The 21,729-nt window shown below is 43.9% G+C and overlaps 1 protein-coding gene across 1 annotated transcript in view; it reads left to right on the top strand.

Annotated features, from left to right (window-relative positions):
* Nucleotides 1-3,747: 3,747 nt before the first annotated feature.
* The window catches only part of ALX1 (ALX homeobox 1), a 23,531-nt gene continuing 5,549 nt past the window's right edge, over nt 3,748-21,729 (top strand). The window contains exons 1-3 of the mRNA XM_019543128.1: nt 3,748-4,201; nt 7,245-7,549; nt 12,301-12,429. Of these exons, the coding sequence (XP_019398673.1) occupies nt 3,973-4,201; nt 7,245-7,549; nt 12,301-12,429 (663 nt within the window). The 5' untranslated portion in view covers nt 3,748-3,972. The remainder of the gene's footprint in view (nt 4,202-7,244; nt 7,550-12,300; nt 12,430-21,729) is intronic.

The raw sequence follows: 21,729 nt of genomic DNA, 5'->3' as shown, positions 1-21,729 counted from the left end.
ACCTGGGGACCCGCGGGCCGCCGAGTCCTCGCCCGGGTGCAGCCCCTTGGCCAGCTTGATGCAGGGCCGAGGCGGCGCGGATGAAACGCTGCCCGGATTTGGTTGCGGGGAGCAAGACCCGCTCGAGTTTGGGGGAGATCAAGCGAGGAAGAGCCCGCCCTGCTCGGGGGTCTCCCGAGTGGGCTACAATGGGATCCACCCGCTGGAGCCCCGTTCTGTGTTTTGGGGAGAGCAATGCTGGAAGAGCAGATCCGTGGACTCCAAGATGAAAATCATCCGGGGGGGGTGGGCTCTGAAACTAATCCGGTCCTTCCCGTGGATTATTTTGCGGTCTTTGGGAAGGGGGGGGGACAGAGAGGGACTTCCCAGCCCATCCAGCTGATGCCTCTTCAAGCCGTGATTTGAGTTGGGGCAGGTGTCGCCAGGGCACATCAGCCACCCCCGCAAGATCTGGGCATAGCACTCCTCTGCCGGGCCGCGGGGCAGCTTGGACTAGACGGCGGGGTGGGGGGTTAGGCTCAAAGTCCTGACCCGGTGATGGTGTTCAGATGGTGGGATCCGGCCCGGCCGAGCCATTAAACCAGGAGGTTATTGCAACCTACTAGTTTGTTTGTTGTTAATAGAGAGGGGAAAGGGCTGAATACACTTCGGACCGTGCGGCATTGAAATACCAAGTCGATCTCGAATTCACTGATCGTAAAGTGTAAAAAGGCTCCTTGGAGCTGAGCACACAGAGCCCAGGTCTTAGTAAACATTTGCCCCAACCGCCTTGATTCAAACACCTTTCCTTCAAATGGTGAGATCCGAAGGTGGGGGTGATCTGTCTTTCTGGACCCGATTTTTCTGTGGGTAAAAGCATAGTCCTCTCTGCTCCTTTGTAGAGGGGGAGTAGGGACCATCGGGACATGGTCCTGCTGCAGAATGAGGTAGAAGTTGGATCAGTCCCTTTAGGCTGGGTGCCCAAGCACCACTGGGGGTTGAAGGCATGATATGTAAACATGGTCAGCGCTTTTTTTTCTCTCTCAAGCGTTTTGGGACATTATATACCGGATCAGCTGCAGTAGCTACAAGATATATTATCTAGGAGGCAGAGAACATAGGGTCTATGCCTTATAGTCTGCACATCTACGAAGTGGACTTTCTCCCACTTGCCCGCTCGTTCGCGGTGAATCTATCTATGCGCCAGGTCACTGCTGCAGGCTGCACTTCGCGTCTGTCCGCTCCCTGCTCAGCAGATCAGGCTGGTAACAGCTCCGAGCTGGGAAACGATTCATAAGGACGCGCGCGTGTGTGCGCGTGTCTTGATGCGCTTCACGTGCCGGGCACTCTGGAGGTGGCAGAGCGGACGAGAAGCCATGAAACAAGCGGGTAGGTGAAGCCTCCCAAACGGAAACAAAAGGGCACACTAAATATTGCACGTTTGGCCACCTGCCACTCTCCACAACGCCCAATGACTTCACCATTATTTTTACCTTAAACCTTTCTTCTTTCTCCACCAGTTGTTGACACGGTCAGTTATAGTCAAGTGATCCCCCGCCTCCTCCGCTCCTCCACCCAGCTTCCCTTCCTGGTACTCCTCAAATTCACCGTGTAAAATAACCCTGTTCAAACATCCATCCTTGCATTTCCCACAGTTCGGCCTTCCCTTATCACGGGATAATCGTGGGGTGTGTTAACAGCTGCGTTTAGAAAAGCCAACCTCATGCGGTCGCAGATTGCGCTCTGCTGCTCACCCTAACTCCATGGCAAATAGTCTCTCTTTTTTCCACCCGCCAAATATACGCTGTGTTTGCAATAAAAGCAGTTTTTTGTTTGGAAGAAACTCATCAATGTCAAGTAGATTCCTCTAGCCTAGTCCGGGCCCAAACCCTGACCCCCATGCTAGAAAAAACATGGGGCCGGGGGCGTATTTGAAGTGTATAAAGGCCATCCCATAGCCTGTCTTAGCCCTCTGTCCGTCCAACCTAAGAAATAGAGGAGCCCTGTTAGCTATTTCTCAAAGGACTTCCCCCCCCCCAAGAGCGGCCCGCAAAGGGATGCGGCGCATAGAAACGCCAGGGCAACGCAGAGGGGGGCCACCCCTTCTGCTCTGCAGCTCTGCAACCACGCTCCTTCTGGCTCCACGCATTGCTGCTGCCAGCAAGTTTGCCCTGCCTGTGCTTGACTCCGGATCTTCCTTGCAGCAGAGAAGCTTCCCGATCGCAGCCCGGGAGCGCGATGCCGATGCGGCGCCGGGGCGCCTGTGTCCTCTCGGGGCTGGGGGGGGCAGGACCCTACCTGACATGGGTGCACCCCAGCTCCCTCGGAAATCAGCCAGGAAGGAGCCCAGCGGCCATCTACTGGCTCCCCGCCCCTCCCTCCCGCAAAGCCCAGCCCGGGTCGTGGGTGCTCAGCTGGCCCGGGCCCGAGGGGGGCTGGCCGTGCCCGACGCGGGCCCCCGCGGCTTGTGCCGGGCCCGGCAAGAGGGGCTGCCGGCGCTCCGCGGCCGTCATGTGTCTTTCATTTGGAAACCCCCCCGCTCCCAGCCCGCGGCTGTCCCGAGGCGTTTCGTGCTTTTAAGGCACGGCAATAAACAAACTGCCAGAAGCTGCAGCACGCAGAGCAGCGGCCGGCCGGGGATTAGGGGCAGTTTCCTCGGGGCAGGAGCAGACGCGGGGCGGGGGGGGCGGGACGGAGCCCCGAGCGGCCCCGGGGGCGGCGAGCGGGCCACGGCTGGGACAGCCCGCGGGTGTCACAACCCGTGTGTGCGTGTGTACGTGTGTGATTATTTCATTTGAACTCCCGTCCCCTCTGCAGGAGATGGGACCGGGGCCCGTGAACCCCGCGCCCTGCAGCCGGGCGGGCTGCTACAGCTCGCGGGTGAACCGAGCTGGGGGGGGGGGTGAGGGTTTAATCCGCACCCCCAGACCTGGAGAAGTCCCCTTCCCAATGCCAAGCGGTCCAACGCACCAGCTCCAGGCCGGGCTCGTGCCACGCGCTTGCGAGCCGCCCCGGGCGGGCACCGCTGCCGAAGCGCGTGGAGGGCGGCCGGGCTGCACGGGCGGGAGGAAAGCCTGGCACTCAAGGCTGGAGCCCCCAACCCCGCTGATGGACTAAGAAGCTCGGAGCCGGGCAGGCTGCCCCGGATGAAAAGCCCGCAGGCTCCCAATGTAACCCTCGCTGCTCTGCGGCCACACGAGACGCGCGCTCCGAGCGCCGCCGCTTCAGGCCCGGCGTGTGTGGGCCGCGCCGGAGGCCGGCAAGGGGCTGCCCGGGCTGGGGGCGGTCGGGCGCTTCCGAGCCCTGGCCTGCTCGAGGGCCAGGCTGGGCCAGGCCTGCTCCGGCGCTTTGCACCCACCTAGCGTGCCGGAGCCGGCCCGGTCGCGGACTCTCTCCGTTTCTGACTCTCTCCATCGCCCCCCCGCCTCCCCCGGAGCACCCCCGGGTTGCTCTTGGGCCCCAGACCGCGCCTTTCCCCGCCTCCGGCCGCATCGCCCCTGCCCTGCTCGGCCCCAGGCCCTTGGCGATGCCTCCCGAAGTTGCACCGCTCCCAACTTTTGCCTCAGGCTGGGCTGGGGGAGAGCGGGGGGGAGGAGGGCTCGACTTTCCCCTCTCCTTTGCAGCAAGGGGAAACCATTTGCGGCGAGGAAATCGCCTCACCCCCCCCCCGCTTGCGCGTCTGTCCGCCTGAAACGGCTCCGTCTTAAGCGGGCCTGGAGCTCCCCTCCCGCGTCGGGCTCGGGCCTGGGGGGACCCGGGGTGGAGTTAGCCGCCTGCCTATTTTCATATTCATTAGCAAGGGGAGGTTGCGCAAGGAGCCCTGCTGGGCTTTCAAGATATAAAAAGCGACTTCGGGTCCCCCCTCTCAAGACAAGACAAATCAAAGGCTGGGAGGCGCAGCGGCTCTCGTGAGCTCCCAAGGTCTCTCCCGCCCGCCCTCCTCTGCTCACAGTCCTGCCTCTGTCTAGGGAAGAGGCTCCCCAGCAGCCTTAGATGATTATGGATTTTCTGAGCGAGAAGTTTGCCTTGAAGAGCCCGAGTAAGACCAGTGACTTTTACATGGGAGCAGGAGGCACCTTGGAGCACGTTATGGAGACGCTGGACAACGAGTCCTTTTACAGCAAAACCCCCGCCAGCAAATGCGTGCAGGCCTTCAACCCGCTGCCAAGGGCTGAGCATCATGTCAGGCTGGAGAGGACCTCGCCTTGCCAGGACAGCAATGGTGAGTCTGCCGCGGGGATGCTGGAAAGCGTTGCTGCTTTCCCAGGGTCGCTCCTTTTATGCCGTGATAACGGGAGGCGCTTTAATGCCTGGATTAACGCTTGGGAGGGGGAGCGGTGGGGGCGGGGGGTGCAAGGGCTTTCAAGCTCCATCACCCCCTTGGAGATCCTCTGGAAAACCAGCCAGCCAGCCCCTTTCCTAGGGCTCCTGCCTGCTTTGCCTCTTCGCTGCAAGACAAAAGAGGCAAGTCCCAGCCCGACAATAACAGCCCACGTTTGCAGCCAGCAAAGCACCCACCTCCCCAGTTAAGGAGAACCGCCCCCCCCCCCGCAGGGTGTAAAGCAGGAGCCCGTGGCGGGGGGCGCAAAAATAAAATAGCAGCTTTTCTGCAGCAGGTCCTTTTGTTACGGGCTGCGGTGAAGTTTGCTTGTCCCATAAGGAAGTAGCTTTTGGCCGGCGTTGGGATCCGTGCAGAGCATCTAGTCGTATGACAGGCGACTTCTCTTTAAGCTGCAGTTTCAGACGGAGAGGAGCTGCGGGAGTGCGTTTTGCAGCGATGATCATCTCGGTTTAGATGAGATATTAGGAAAACCCCTCTCACTAGGAAGGTGGTGAAGCACTGGAAGAGGTGGTGGCATCTCCATCCTTGGCCCGGCTTGCCAAAACCCTGGCTGGGATGATCTATTTGGGTGATGGTCCTGCTTTGAGCTGGGGGTTGGACTAGATGGGCTCCTGAAGTCCCTTCCTACCCTCATTTTCTAGGATTGTATGATCCTTGAATCTATGATCATTGCACCTCCCAGCCTTAGCACATTAAACCGAGGGGGGTTTAAACCCTAACCAGCAATCGCTTGGAGATGCTTCCTTAGCCCTGCAAGCATGGTCCCTTGCTGCCCATGCCGGGCAAATGAGCTTTCCTAACCAAGACTCCTTTGCAGATATCAAGACATCTTAGGCAGGGTCCTTAACGGTATCTGCTTGGTAAAGCATTCCTTTCTGAATACATTCAGCCCAGCCAAGTCAAATGTTATCAAAACAAGCCATCTATCTTTCCTGTCTCTTATCACAGACCTGACCACTTCGTTTCCAGGCAGTGAAAACCCGTCTGGAGTTCTCCGAAAACTTTTTTGCTCCTCGTATCTATCGTGCTGCTTTCAAACGAGCGAGTTAGATTTGGGATCTTGACAAAGCACTCGTTTGCAAATCAGCCCAAACAGTGCAAATGCCAAGTACAGAAAACTGATTGCCGTGCACCAAATGCTCTAATATACCCTTCGGAAGTAACTTTCCCCTTTGCCAAGTTGGTCGTAAAATAGATCTGGGTTGCTGTTAATTATTAACACCCCTCCCCCGATATTCCAGATCAAGTAATCATTTAAAATATTTACTCTTTATCATGCATTTTAAGGGCTGAAAATGGAAAAACGTTGTCGCATTTATTTAGAACGATCATTTACTTAACTCGATTGCAAAAATATACTTATTGTTCATTGCATGCTATGTTAGTACAATATTCTAAAGTATATTTTTGAATTGATTCATAAGTATGTTTTGAATTTCTGGAAGTTAAGCACCCGCAAAAACAGAATATAGAACATGTTACTTCTCTATTTTCAGATATACGAGTTGCAGTTCTGACATTTTATTCCAACTGGCTTTACTGTGTGTAGTTCAATGTTTATTAAAAAACACTAAAAGGCAAAAAAAACCCCCCAGTGCTGGCCAGTGGAAAGTTTCTAGATATGGTGATAAACTCCTGGGCATGACAATGGGAATAAATAAATGAATAACCATTCCTATTATGAAAATATTTTTGAGACAATTGTTTTTTATCTTGCACCATTTTAAAGGCAGCACCAAAAATACAACGGCAGTCTTTTACTCTTAAAAATAGCAACAACAAAAGTGTTAGGTAGAAAAGCAACAGCAGGTTGATTTATTGAGTGTAGTTATTGTTAATCAGCTTCTTTAAATTATGCTTGGTGTTTTACTGAATTATTTATCTCTATATTGGGGGTCATGTATTTGTTCACTCAGCCTGATTTTAGCCAAATAATCTTTTTGTTATAATTGGTATTGGTGAATAGATAAATAGTATAATAAAATCAACCTGAATGCATTGCACTGGATCAGTCGTTCGGAAGTACATGACTATGTCAGAAAACCTTAAAACAACGGTATTCCAAATGCCATCCTTCATGAAATTTGTAGTACAGTAAAAGTTTCTTTTGCTTCTTTCTGCAAAAAAAATTTTTCAAAATTTGTAATGTTTCATGCCTTATCTAAACTGCGTGACATTTAAAAGTTTTATTTATTTTTATGAAAAGTTAAAGAAAAGAATTTTAACTATTACTTGTCACTTATTCTTTTCAGAAAAATAATTAGTGTTTTTGCTATACTTAATGCAAAAGACATTTAGAAATCCTTTTTAGTTAATTCACTCTTTGAACAGACTGCTACAGTTTATAATCACGGCAACTATGATTGAAGACTATTTATTCCAGTTAACAAATCCAAGAGAATTTATATGGAATTTTTTGCCTTTGTGAGCACTGTTAATTTTATTTTCATTTGGTTTTGTTGTTCTTGGTTAGTCAATTTACAGATGTTTAATTCATTTTTTATTTTGCATTTTTCATAGCCTTTTTGTTTAATTTCTGTCCTAACTTAAAAGCATTTTTGTCAGGAGCTTTATACCATTTATTGTATGTTAGAATGTATTATGTTATACCATTTATTTTATGTCAGAATTCTATATTGATGCAACTCTAATTTAAAGAGGTTTCAAATATTGCCTATTATTTTTTGGCTTGCAAAATCCAAGAAATCTGTAAATCTTCCCATGGAAACTTCTTCATCCTTCATCCATTAGTGAAACTATGATAGGTATGAATCCAATTTATTATTACAGGATACCTTGTCATATGAAATCACTTTGAAATGTATAAATACAATTGAGCAGCTTCCTTATGAAAGTATTTCTACAAAACTTCAGAATTAAAAACTTGCTTAACCAGTTATTCCCCCCCCCTCCCTGTGTACAGTGAACTATGGGATTACTAAAGTAGAAGGACAGCCTCTTCACACAGAACTTAACAGGCCCATGGACAATTGCAACAGTCTTAGGATGTCTCCAGTGAAAGGGATGCAGGAGAAGGGAGAACTGGATGAACTCGGTGATAAGTGTGACAGCAATGTCTCCAGCAGTAAGAAGAGGAGGCACCGGACCACCTTTACCAGTTTACAGCTGGAGGAACTGGAGAAAGTGTTCCAGAAAACTCATTACCCTGATGTATATGTAAGAGAACAGCTGGCTCTGAGAACAGAGCTCACTGAGGCCAGAGTCCAGGTAGGAAACTAACTTAAACATTTTCCAGGACAATTTAAATGTTCTAGGGACTGATCAACAGCGCACTGGAAGACTGTACGGAAGTCTGTAATGCTGTAACAAACATTACGTTTTTCTTTTTTGTGCCTGCTTGTGTGTGTAAGGATGAACCAGTTAATTGAACTGATAAAATAACTTTCTAAAATAGCTTCAGTGCCCTGGAAACTTGCAGAGAGGGGAAGAAATGAAAAGAAATATAGCAGGAAGTTAGGTTTCTGATAATCCTGCTTTCCTTAACATTTCAGGCAGTGCATGCACCAAGTGTCAGTCTGAGATATATGAAAAAAGGTGCTCTATTGAGAAACACAACTTGAGTATGGTGGATCCTACATTTTTTATGGATTAAAATAGTAATCAGCTTTCACATTTCTTTCAGAGCCTATACTGAAACCACATATGTGCATAGTCAGGACCTGATACAATGATCTCTATGGGAGCTGAGAGTACTCAGTACCTTCCAGGATTCAAAGCTAGTTTCCTCTGCTTGCTTTCAATCCTGCATTTTAATTCCTAGGAATTAATTGTATTGTTCATCAGTTAATTAATTAGTGTTATATTTGTATCCCTTAACTGTACATATAACTGATTTATATAATACATGTATGCAAAATAATCTGTGCATGCATATTTAATGTTGAACCAAAAGAATTAAATATGAAGAAGAGCTGAAAAAATAACAACAGCTTTTAAGTTTTGTTTTCAAAAGTTAAGTTTAGCAGCAGTATATATTAGTGGTTGCATTTTCAAATTTTATTCTGTTTTTAGAAGTCATATGAGCTCCAGTGTTATTCAGTTTATGGAATATCAGTAATGCAGAATCTTTGTAGAATAGGATTTTTTTAAAAAATTAACTAATACATGAGGTAACAACTTCACAACCTGTAAGTTTAAAAATAAGGTAAGAAATGAAGGTCAGTTTGTATGCACACAAATGGAAATTAAATTGAGATCACTTTTATAATCTAATTCAATGAAATAACTTGAATAAGATGAATGGTCTTTGCACGTCTTGTAGTCAATGAAGTGGCATAGGCACTCTTGCCATTTGACAACAGGATCCAAATTCTTTTGGCTGCACCCATGCAACATTACTGATGTCAAGAGAATTTAGTCCTGTGAATTTAACCACTGAAACCCTGACAGATAAATCTTTTTAAAAAAATAAGGATTTTCTTGGGTGTGACTTCTATTCATTAGTTTGTCCTTAGATTTAAAAGAAACACATGTAAAACATTAACACCATGGTTATTTCAATTGCATCACATTCGGATCAGGGGGATTATCCAGAGTAAAGTAATACTCAGCATGGATACAAATGGAAGAATGGGTTTCAGACTTATTGTTTGACTTTGTGGAAACTGTTCACATTTTTTGTTAGGCTTCCTGAAATTTAAGTATGAAAATGGATAGATTAAAGGTGCAAACTTCTGTTTAGCTAACATATTTTCAGAACATTTGTTTTCTATTCTTTTATCCAAAATCTTTGCCTGCTTAGAAAACAACTGTTATTTGCATTTCTGATCAGCCACACGGGAAAGGAATATGAAAGGAAATGGTGATCATTTTTATCCCAAGTAGCAGAAGTGTTCCATCACAAGATTAAGCAATTTAAAATGCCTTACATCATTAGAAGCAAGCATCTGGCAATTCAAGGATAACAAGCAGCAGATTTTTGTGTTACTTTGTGTAGGCAAATTGTTACTTTATCTTTGCCAAGAGTCAATTTCTAGTAAAGTGATGTAAACAGAAACATTTTGGGGGATTGTCAAAGGAAAACGTGTGTGCTTTTTTCTCCTTTAGTTACTATACTTTCAAGCAAATTGTTTTATTTACTTTAGCAAAATGATCAGCTGGATACCCTACCCACATTTCCCTTCACCGCCATTTCATCAAGATCCAATTTAATTTTTGTCCTGCATACATGCAGAGCGCGCCAACCTGAACCTAATTTATCTAAGTTGTTCTCTTTCCTGCTGCATGTCAGTGTAGTAATTGGCACCCATTTTAAGGAGATTGTCAAGGTCTTTTTTCAATGAAAGAGCCTCATTACTAAATTCCCTTGGCATGTTCTTGGTGCCTCCTGTGGAGACAGCAGGAAAAAATGCTTTTCTTTTTCTTTTTGTTGAGCCCCAGGCATGATAGATAATACAAATTTACCAACAAGTCCTTAGAAAATATGTTCAACAGGTATAGGTCTGTGCCTTGTTTTGATTGCTGGGGACAGTTTTCAAAACTGCCGTATTAAATTTGCAGTAACTACTGGGAAATTAACCTGAGCAATAACATACCCCTGCTGTTCAGACAATATCAAGGGCAAGTTTGAGTCCCAAAGGAGACGAGGGTAAAAATCCTCAAGAATTACAAGCACTAAAACCACTGTTAGCTACCAGAAACATGTTCAGATACCTCCATTATACATTTTAATGACAGTTGAGTTTAAATTGTTTCCTCACCCTGCAACCTTAGGCATGGTTTAATTCATATGCTATTCTGGAGTATAAATCACATGGCTTTATTGTTGCATCAGACATAATGAAGTAGAGGGACAGATACCGTATTTTATACAGTGACGACCACAGTGAATTTATTTACGAGAACTGAAATGTTTGCCCATTGCAGAACAATAAGGGCTTGACCTGGCAGCCCTTACTGATGTTGAGGAGCAATTACTTTTCTGAGTATTTACTTTTAGTGGGATGATTCTTATGAGTAAACATTCGCTACTGTGGGTGCATCTACATGTAAGCTTTACTGCAGAGTTGACTAATTAACTCGCAGTAAAGTGTCACCATCTACACACTACAAATACTATTCTATGGCAGAATTATTTATTCTGCTGTAACGCATGTGTAGCTGGTGACCAGGGCTGGCTGTGGCATGAGGGTGCCACAGTCCAGGGTCTACCTGATGGCTCACCTCACACTGTAGCACCCTCATACTCCAGCCAGGCCCTCTGCAACACAGTGATCCAGGGTGGAGAAGCTCTGGGATGGCAGGCTGACCCCCCGGTCCCCCTGCCTGCTGGGGCTGTGCCGCTTCGGCTCAATGTGCTGTGTGGTCTATGGTGCATGTGTAAATGCTGCGCCCAGGAGCAATAAACTCTGGTGCAAACTGTGCCAAAGTTTATTCAGGTGCATTAATAGCATGTACAGATGCGCCCAGTGGCCACATCCAGACATGCAGGGGTGTGCAGTTTGTGGTGCCGCAAACCTCTTTGTGGCACTACAAACCACGTGTGGCAAATGTTAAAATGTGCCCTGCACTGCAAATTTGCAGTATGGGGCCAAAATTTGATACCAGAAAAAAGAAAAAATGGCACAAAAAGCAACCCAACACACACAAAACAAGCATGTGCCAGCACACGTGAAGGCCCAGCTGTCCAGGGCAACACTCTGGCTTTCAGCTAGGCCTCTGTGCTGCCTGACCTGTGCCCCTCCTGCTACAGGCCACCACGTAAGATTGCTGGGGCCAGCACTGGTGCTGTTCCAAGCCTCCAGCTCTCCATGGCCGAAGAGCAGGGAGGACTGGGCAAGGGCAGTTTTGCCCCTTGCGGGACAATTTTTCTTGCAACAAAGCTCATGTGCATAGGCGTGCACTGCGGCAATTTGTAATGCTAATTGAGTATATAAAAGGCTAGGAAGAGGGTATAAAATCAGATCTAGGCTCCTTTGCACTGAAGTTCCATAGCTGTTTGTCAGAAGGATCCCATCAAAATCATGTTAGCTACTCATTAGAATAAGAAGTACTCTTTATGTAGGCTTTTAGACAACACAATGATGAAAGCAATATAAATATTTAGAAGTAGAGATACGCTTATGCTTCCTGTAGCACCAGAAAGTACAGTACTGAGATACACTGTGCGTGTTCCACACATATAACACCTCAGACCAGAAGTAATATAGTTACCATAGTCTGGCTCTGTGCATGGACAAAAAACTCTGACACTCAGCAGTGTAACACTAAGGTAGCTTCACTATATTTGTTTAGGAGGTAATGCAAGAACAACAGGCTCTGTGTATCTCAGTACAGTGCAAACTTGGCATCATGGCTGAGCAGTGTAGACATACCTTAGCTTTAACTCTTAAACCTAATCCAAGGACCGTAATAAACTGGACTCTTCCTGTTGATTTCAGTGAGCATTGGCTAAGAACCAGCATGAACTTTCTTTCCTCCCCAGACCTCCCATTGCTCAAAATGGGGAAAATGATGCCATGACCATTCACTGTATTTTATTACAAAGTAACACGAGTCCCATAACTGCTTATTTTTCCCCAAACTTGACTAGTTGTGGCCATTGCTTCAAGGGCCTCTCCATCACTGGCACAGCCCATCAGGCTGGTGGCCAGCTTCTCCCTCCATTTTCTTATCGCTCCAGGCAATGTTTATATTCCTGTACCTTAAATAAAGAGCTCAGCTAATCATAATATTAGGAGACAAAACTTTTTTAGGTATGTCTTGCCGCAGCTTCAGCAAGTTACTCAAAAAAACTGAGTCATTCTCTGACTACTCCTTTTAGCCCTGGGAAAGAAATAGATTCCTTATATACGTACCTAAAATAACTAGAATTTATTTCAGTAGACCTTGTATGGAGAATAGAAATTCTCCCTTTGTAGAAACACGGACATTTTGACAGTTGCCTTCCAAAGTCTCTTGGTTTTAGTAAAGCCTCTTCAGTAGCCGTCTTTTGATTGCTGTTTGCTTCTGTGATTTAGGTTTGGTTCCAAAATCGGAGAGCAAAATGGAGAAAAAGAGAACGGTATGGCCAGATCCAGCAAGCTAAAAGCCATTTTGCTGCCACCTATGATATATCTGTTCTACCAAGGACTGACAGCTACCCCCAGGTATAGTAAATAATATAGAACAACATTTGGACTTCCTCCCTGCACATCAATATGATTATAACCCAATTTAAGTATTCAGTTATTATTACCTATATACTAAGATTAGTTACTAGACTAAGGCTTTGGATATTTGCCCTTCCTTCCTTCCTTCTTTCCTTCCTTCTTTTTAATTTTAAACTTGCGTCTCGATGATGCTATCCATACAGCGACCTAGAGGGAGAAGAGCCATTAGTTCCACTGCACTTATGCTGGAACTACTGTACACCATCCCTGTTCAAATTCTTTTCCTTTGTAAAGTATTTAAATAAATATGACATTTTGTAGCTTTTGTAGCTTCAGGGCTTTTTTTGGTGAACCTTAGTACTTCCTGGACAAAGACTTTCAGGAGACTTGGTGTCGGCCAAGGCATTTGTTTTCTTTTTCTCCGTCCTTCCTCTACAGCACACACACTCACTAGTTACTGTATATTTTCATTTCCCCCCAATGGTGTTTTGTTTTTTATGCTTTTTATAAAGGTCAAAAGACTTTGTAATCATCGGAGCTGCGACTACAAACAACAGTTCAAACACTGACACAGAATAATTAGCTTTCACAGCCTACTGCTGTAATTTTTTATGAAATAGAGATTTATAAAATAATAATTTTTCATAAGTTATGGAAGCTGATTCATACTTAAATAGTTCCAGTTAGTGTAATTTTCTTTCTTTATTCCAGAACACAGAATACATAGGGATGTTTTTCAGTAATTTACTCTTCCGATGAAATCCTGACCCCATTGATATAAATGGGAATATTGCTATTAATGATAATTTGGACAGAGTTTCACTTTTTGTATATAATCATTAAGAATCAAAGCTATCATGCCACTCTGAATATGTTTTGATAACAAGAGGTCTTTTATTATATGATTACTTGGAAATTTGGTCTTAATCCCACAGCCATTTAAACACATGCATTTGTATATTCACACAAGCTGTCCCATTGAAGATAATGAGATTGTGCACAAGCATAGAAGAAAAAAAGATGTTTCTGGGTTTTCAGGATTAGACCAAAAGGTGGGGAAGATGATGATCAAATCCTTCTTAATCATTATACTTTAGTTTCTCTTCTCTTTCCTTTTCGGGCCCTATGTCCATTCACTTGGTTGTTCTCCCTTCTCCTATCCTTTGGTCTTTAATATCAAGTCCCCTTGCTGTTCTTTTGCTTACTTGCTTCTATGTAATGGGTTCTTACTCACTTTTAATCCACTCTTACGCATCTCTCCTATTTTTTTTTCATTTCCACCTCCCTATTAAAATAATTTAAAAAAATATGAGTGCCACAGGCCAATCCTAAGCAATACCTTCTCTTGTATGACAAAAATGGGGTCTGTATCTTTATCTTCATTGCGCTTTGTCATTTTTGTTGATTTGGGAGCTCTTGGCCCTCAGAGACGTTACCAGGGATCACTACATGGAAGTGGCTCTTGTCAATCCCCAAGCAAAACCTAACCTTTTTTCACAATGCCTATTGCAAGGTTCCTTCTTCAGCCAAATGCCTTTCACTTAATCAGTTTAAACAGACAGCCCAACTATTAACTTGGTCATATTAAGAAATAAGTCTCCCTAAGCATCATTATTTATATTACTATCTTTTTTTGAATGGCTGAACTTTCAGTAGTGCAAAAAAATACACACACCATTCTGGGATCGATAAGCTGTTAAAATACTAAAAGTGTGTTTTTAAAATACCATAAAGTGTAGAAGGTTGTAATCCACATTAAATGATAACTGCTTGTCAATTTAGTTTTTCAAAATAAATTATTTAATATTACAGGAGAATGCCAAAGAGAATATAACTGCACCCACTGAAAATGTCTCTGCTATACTTTTTATTGCCCAAAAGTCATTGCTTTTTTTCCCCATGAATCTAGTGAATTTTTTTTCCCTAAGCTAATGTCATGCCTATCAAGTTTCAGAAATGAATGAAACCTTTTATCACTGAATTGTAAAAGAAAAACAGGGATTTATAACAGAAATTCTGATTATAAACTGTTAAGCAAGCCATGTCAACCTTAGTGGAACATGTATTTTTCAGACATATATATATATAGGTGGATACATATCTACATTGACACACGAAAAAAGAACAGGCATAGATATATTTATTTGGATTTGGGCCTGTCTTTATGAGAAAAGTACACCAAATAGATTCCCTGCTGACTTTAAACAGAAATAATCCAATTTTAAACTAAAATACAAGGGCCAAATCCCAGAAATGAGTCAAATCCCAAAAATGAGGCAATATAGCCAGTTTAGAATAGTTCTGGGTGTGCATGCCACGTATACCACTCTGTCTCAGGTGTACTCTATGGTGTATGCTCAAGGCTTCTCTTAGGGGGCTACATTTTTTCATTTCTGGGACTTGACGTGCACTGAGCAGGTGTAAAAGGTGCTCCCGGATGCAATATGGGGGCAGTGAAAATATGATGTATGAAACCCAGTATGAAAAAGGGCAATGGACACTAGTTTCACTGTCTTTGGCCTGACTTCTGCCTCGCTCAGACCCATATGCATGCGCACACAGAGATCACACAATTTATAAATTAATCAGACTACCAATATGGGAGAAAGATACAAATTACTATTGTTATTTCTATTTTTAAATGTATGAGAGGCATTTGACATGGCAGTGATGCTTATTAGAAATATATTCTGTAATTATATTACAGTCAGGATTTACTTTTGTGATCTGCCTGCTTCCCTCTGATTCTGATCATGAATTATGAATTATGATGTTTTAGTGTGACTGCTGTTAACACAGCAATCCTAAGGGCACAACACTTAGAGCAAGAAATAACAACACAAAGTAAACTAATCAGCCAAGTTTTTGCTATCACTTTGATGTACACCTAGGTAAAGAAGCTTTCTTAGCAACTGGGACCACCACTAATTAGAACTACTTTATAAAATCCTTTTACATATTGATGAATATTTGCCCACCCTTGTCTTTGCCTATAAAAATACATGAGTTCTAGAGAGGATACAATCATGTTCCTTTCCCCACTGTACAAGTTGGGAAACTGGGAAAAGCCGTTGTATTTACTGCTGTGTGGCCTGAGGAGCAGCAACAGATGTGAAACTCTGCTCTGAATTGTGGAATTGCAGCCTGTTGGTTTCTGCTTTGAACCTACCCATGGCTGCATTCCCAACACACACATCCCATTTGTGGTCCAGCAAAAACAGACAACTGCGTAGCATTGCTGTGCAGCAAACAGAGGGTGTGGAGAACCCCTGCTTTGTTTTTCCACTGATTATCCCCATCATACACAAAGTGACAACACGATGTTTCTAATGCATTGGACTACAGGATTTCCCCATAACCAAGAAAGAATCTTTTCAACTTATTTGAGCTGGAAGGTTGTGTCTGAATTTTCTGTTATTTGGCCTGAGCTATTAAATTATACATCTTAATCTTCAAAATAGGAACAGGCAATTTATTTTTGGCCTTTTTTACAGACCATAATTGTTTGCTTTATCTATTCTGATCTAACCTAATTACTTTTACAGTTGTTGACTGTAGATGGAGGTTGCAGTGCAAAACAATTGGCCAGTATGTTGTAAAAGCAACTGGAAATGCCAAAGCCACCCAAATTCTGCTCTTGTGTTTCCACATGCCTAAATTATAAATTATAAGGGTAGCTAACAGTAAGTGGCTGAGAGAACTTAATATAGTACTTGGGGCACAATCTTGGGGATTTAGGCTCATCAAACATATTGCAGGACAAAATAATCTTGATACCTGAATTTTCTTAAAATTATATATTCAATTAAAAAGTCCTGCAGTGTTTTCAGCTTTTCTGATCAACCACAACATTGGTTAAAATATTTTTTGAATGTGAATATTTCAAATGTGAATATTGCAAAATTTGGTTTTTGCAAATTTTTACTTACAGTAAAAAGACATAACACATACCTTTTTTAATTAGAAACTTATTTGGACATCATTAGTGGCAATACACGGTTTTCAGTACTGTAAAACTGATAAAATACATTATGTCACAGGGTATTTTTTTAAAGAGAGAAATAAAATATTTACCAGATTAAGTTAGAGTAAAATGTGCCAGATGTTGAAAAACATGACTATGCCACTTTAGGACTAGACTGTACTTACAAGGCACAGACCTGGGGCAGATTTACTTCATGGAGGTATTGTGACTGTGGTAGGAAGAATAATTTCAGGGCCCTGAGGGTGCACTGACTTACTGACCATGCACTTCTCACCCCTCTGCAGAGGGTCAGTTCTGGAGACTGGTATGAAAAGGGAGGGAGAACCCTATGACCTTCAGGGAAGCTAGTGCCACTGCCAGTGATAAGTCCATAGGAAGTACCAAGTAATAAGTATTGTATTTACCCAAATTCAAGATGACACCCCCCGCCTCCAATAACTAGATTCTATCCACAGAAAATGTATACATTTTTTATAATTTTCCATGTATAGAATCTAAATTATTGGAGGATCATCTTAAATTCACACCCCATGCCCAACTGCAAGTGGTGGGGAGACAAGCGATGACCAGGCAGTAAGGGGTTAGGCAATGGGGTGACAGGAGTTGAGGGAGTCAGTGCGGGGTACACAGGAGGGCAGGCCATGGGGGATAGGCAGTAGTATGGAGGTGGAGTGGGCAGCCAGCCTAGCAGGGGGCAAGCAGCTTGCCCCCTGCTGCTTGTCTGCCCCGTTTAACCCAACTTGTGTCTGCCCCATTGCTGACTTGAGCCTCTGCCCCTGCTTTTATCTGTCTCCCCGCCTCAAGCCTCTGCTTCCCCTGCACTTCTTCCTCTCCCCCAGCTTACCCCCCACTTACCATCAGGCTCCATCCCCACTCCAGCCTGGGGTGCAGAGCATGGCCCCCAGCCCAACCCCAGCAGTGGCACTGGGTTGGCAGCTCGGCTATGGGCTCGGCTGAGGCCATGCTCCAGGCTGCGGTGGAAATGGAGTCTGCCCATGGGTAAACGGGGTGGGGAGAGGGGGAGTGGGGGAGGGCAGAGGCTTGGTGTGGATATGAGGGGCAGGGGCCTGAGGACGCAGTGTGGGAGAGGCAGAGGAGCAGAGGTGGTAGGTAGGGATGATAGACAGCAGTTTCATCCCTGCTTGGTCCCAGGGTTGGAGCTGGAACTACAGCAGCTGCCTGCCCACCCACCTCCTCATACTCAATTTCAAGATGAGGGGCTCCCCTCCCCATATTAAGTGAGGGAGAAGACTTTGTCTTGAATTTAAGTAAATATGCTAGAAGCCAAAATTAGCTTGTTTTCATCCAGCTATGCTCATCCATGCAGGTATTGCAAGCTGACCGTATATCCCACATTATTAAGGCTTAGTAGTCAGTCTAGTTTCACTCTGATTACTTTAAACTTAATCCATATAAAAATCTAATCCATACAATTAAGAACTTCAGTCATTAAATTATATTACATCTGTAAATAATAGAAGCAGAATATATTTCTCTCTCCCAAGCTAGAATTATTCTCTCAGACTACTATTTTCTTTCTCCACACTTTTGGAGTATTTTTTTTCCTCTTTTGTGTCACTGAAGTTGAATTCCTGTTGCTTTTCCTAATGCAGTCAAGAGTAGATGTGAAGGCATGCATGTACTACCTACATGTATGTTACCTATCTGTGACTTTTCAAAGAAAATCTGGAGCTTCAAAAGAAGTGGGAAACTATAATGGTAGAAAAGAAACAGTGACCAACCATTACTATCACGCTATTCCATTTGGCAATGTAAGCATGTAAAAATATGTATAAATATGCATGTGATGGTTATTAAGCTCTTGGATCATAATTCCAAGTCAGTCCTTCTCCTGATGCATATAGGTCACTCCCATTAGCCACAGTTACATGCTTAAATTCAGTCTCTCATGTGGTATGCATTATATACCATATGTTAAAAGAGTTAAAATAAGTTTTTACTATAGCCAACAGAGAACTGACAGATAACCACAGTACCAGTATGGGTGTCTGTACACAGCAGTCAAAGCAGTAGATGTGTAAGGTAGTATAGAGAACCTATGGATTGTGTTAAAATAGTTAACTTGTGTACTAGTAGCAGTCTGGCTACAACTGAACAGATCTCAGCATGGGTTAACTATCCAAATATTTACCTTTCTTCTCATACTGGTTTTGTAACCTGTACTGAGCTCTGCACAGGTCTGTTAATAGTAATTAAGATTGCTAGCTTGTTTAAAGGAGAAAGTGTTTTGTCTATAATACTCTGTACTAACTGTCACTCTTATAGCCATGAGAACTGATCATGCTAAGCAGCACTGCCTCTCATTTTTGATCGGGTTGCACAACATACAACGCATTTCTTTTCTATTCAATAAAAGCACCATAGTCACTTCACCAGTTAGAACTTTAAAATATTTGGTCCTTGGTTTATCAATATTGCCTTTCCCTCATCATTTTATGTTGAAGCTTAAATGTTTTGGGTGAAAGTCAGTCTATGAACACAAGACTACCCGCTGGTTCTGTAGTGGGATTTTTCCCCTTAATAGTATCCCTTCAAAGATATGAAATATAGTGTTTGACTATGTCATAACAGCGTTGTATGGCTAGCTCAAAGATTTTGGGGGGTTACAGTATATCTGTACAGTATATCTGCTCTTTACAAGAAATAAAACTTGGTGATATTTAGAATACTGGGTCATCTTTGGTCTGGCTAGCTCATGTACTAAGAGGGTGCACAGGAGAAACCCTTCCATGTTTCTTGGCCTAACCAGAGACTGAACTGACCTGTGGCCTACTTCAGAGTTGCCCAATAGAGTTGCTGTTGTAACTTGTGCTAAGTCAGTTCTTTTAGAAGCTTCCATTGGCTTGAGGTGCCAAAAAGTGGTGGCGGTACAAGAATGGAAAGGAAGAAGAGTAGAAAAAAGCAGAAAGGGAGTGAGAGAACGAGAACAGGAGACATGCTCTGTATCAACTCTCTCGTCCTGCTGTTAGGACATTCCTACATTCCTTTGTACATCTAGGGAATCCTTGGCAACCCTATTAGGGCAGCTGTTGTCCGCTTTGTACTGTCAAGCAAGAAACAGAGACAATGGCAAGGACCTATTACCATATTATTATTTATTAATTAGGATCTAGAGACAAAGAGAGGCTTCCAGACTGAACAGACAAGACAACATGAGACAAATGATATAAGAAATATCTGTTATCATAATAGTGGGACACAGCAGGTCACATATAGGCGACTGGTAGGGCGTAGATGGGGGTTCCCCCCCGACTGGGCCGGGGCCCCCCAGATGGCCAACTCTGATGCTGTTGGTAGGGCTGGTGCCCCCCCGACAGGGTTGGTGGCTTCTGCGGTGCCCCCCCGAGATTCAGGAGGCACCAGTCACTCATGACAGGTGATATCTTCAATGATATTTAGGTTCTTATCTCCTGCTGCTATTGTTAGGCACACAGAAATCTTTTGAGTATCTCTGTAATTTGTCAAGCAGTTTCATAAGAAGTCTGTGGTAAATTGGGGACTTGACACCCTAGAAGCTTGGCCTTTTTACATGGAAGAAAACAGAACCAATTAGAATATCAATTACTTGAGTTAATTTTCTTACTCCAGTTCTATCAGGTAGAAGGTTATATTCTAAGGAAGTGACATCATAATCCCAATGATAACTATGACTTTCTGGTTTTGTTGATATCATAGCTATGAAATCAGACCCTATTTTACCTATCTGGCAGGATAAAACTATAAATAAAACATACAGTAGGTAAATATGTTGAAGGGTTCTGGTGATTTCATGGTAACCACAAGAGCAAAGCTCATGTTGTTTGTGATGTTAACAGAAACCAGAGATGTATGGCATGTATAGCCTTATTCACAGCCTTCCTGAATTGCCTTTTATATAGTTCATGTATCACACAAGACTTTAAGAGGAAAAATATTTTCTTTAAATTCATGTACATAATGTCCCTTTTCCCTTTCACATACCAGAAGCAGCTCTGATAATTTCTACTTATTGTAAAGCATTACTGTATTTATTTTTAATTCCAGGATGTATTTTACACCTAGAAATTCACTTTAACACATTCATGAAATAAGACCTTTCTAAGTAGGAGAACTATGATATCATGCACAATGAAAGCAGAATACTTTTCATGTACAATCATTAAGAAACCTGTTGCATATGAGCTATAAGTGCACAGGCAGCTGTTGATAGCTGCATGTGAACCTCGGGTGGTCAGGAAAGGAGGCAAGGGAGCTTGAGCCTCTGACCATGTGGAATGGAGCAGGGGACAGGACATTGTTCTGAGAAGACATGCTAGGTGTTACTGCCAAGATCCAGGTTAACTCTTCCTTGGCCCTGCAGCCTGTGCCTAATTCAGGGCACTGGATCCTCATTTAGCAGCTGTGAGGCCAAAGAAGAATTAATCTGGCTCTGGGGGCAGTGACACCTCTCTTGCAGCAGTTTCCTGCCCTGCTCCACTCTGTGCAGCTTGAGGCTCAAGCCTCCCTGCCTCCATTCTGCTGCCTTTGTCAGATGCAGGGTCAGAGTGACACTTGGAGGGGGCTGGGGTTTAATTTGTGCCATGCCTGCCAAAAAGGATCACCACTGTATGCTTAGAACACGTAGCATTCTTATGAAACAAGCTGCAAGATTTTTCCAGGCTCTTCTGCTTTTCAAATTTGAACAACTTGTTGGAATTCCTTTTTCTGCTAAAGGAATCTGTGTGGGCAGTTTGTAAGCTTTAAGAATCAATAGTTTGGTTGCTATTCATTCAACAAGGCCTAAATATATTTGAGCATTTGTGGACTTTATTCTGGCCTCACACCTGTGAAGTCTCTTTGAAGTCAAATGTGTTTAGGATAAAAATATCATGAACTTTTGTGGTACTCTATTTATGGTTTGATTGAAACCCAAGTCAATAAAAAAAAGTCACAAGAATGACTGACTTTGTGGCATCTCTAGATGGTATAGGTTTTTATGCACTTTCAAACTGAACCTAAAATCCTCAAAATATTTAAAGTCTGTCTGTTACAGGAGACTTATCCACTAGGGCTGTGCGAAGCTTTGTGTGCTGATTTGATTCAGAGGAGATTTGGCTTGATTCAATGGCTGAATCTCCAAATCCAAATTGAATCAGGGGACCAATGAAAAGGTTTGAATCAATTTGAAGCTCTCCAAATCTTTTGCGAAGATTCGGAGCGCTTTGGTGATTTGGGCAGTCCTTGGTATCTGCAGCATGGAGCTGCAGCTGGACTCCAAGCTGGTAAGTAGGGGCGGGGTGGGAGGCTGGAGGAGGGGGAAAGGAACCATGGGG

Source organism: Crocodylus porosus, unplaced genomic scaffold, assembly GCF_001723895.1.
Source record: "Crocodylus porosus isolate Cpor-Errol unplaced genomic scaffold, CroPor_comp1, whole genome shotgun sequence".
In the NCBI taxonomy this organism is placed as follows: domain Eukaryota; kingdom Metazoa; phylum Chordata; order Crocodylia; family Crocodylidae; genus Crocodylus; species Crocodylus porosus.
This window is presented reverse-complemented; position numbering and strand designations above follow the sequence as displayed.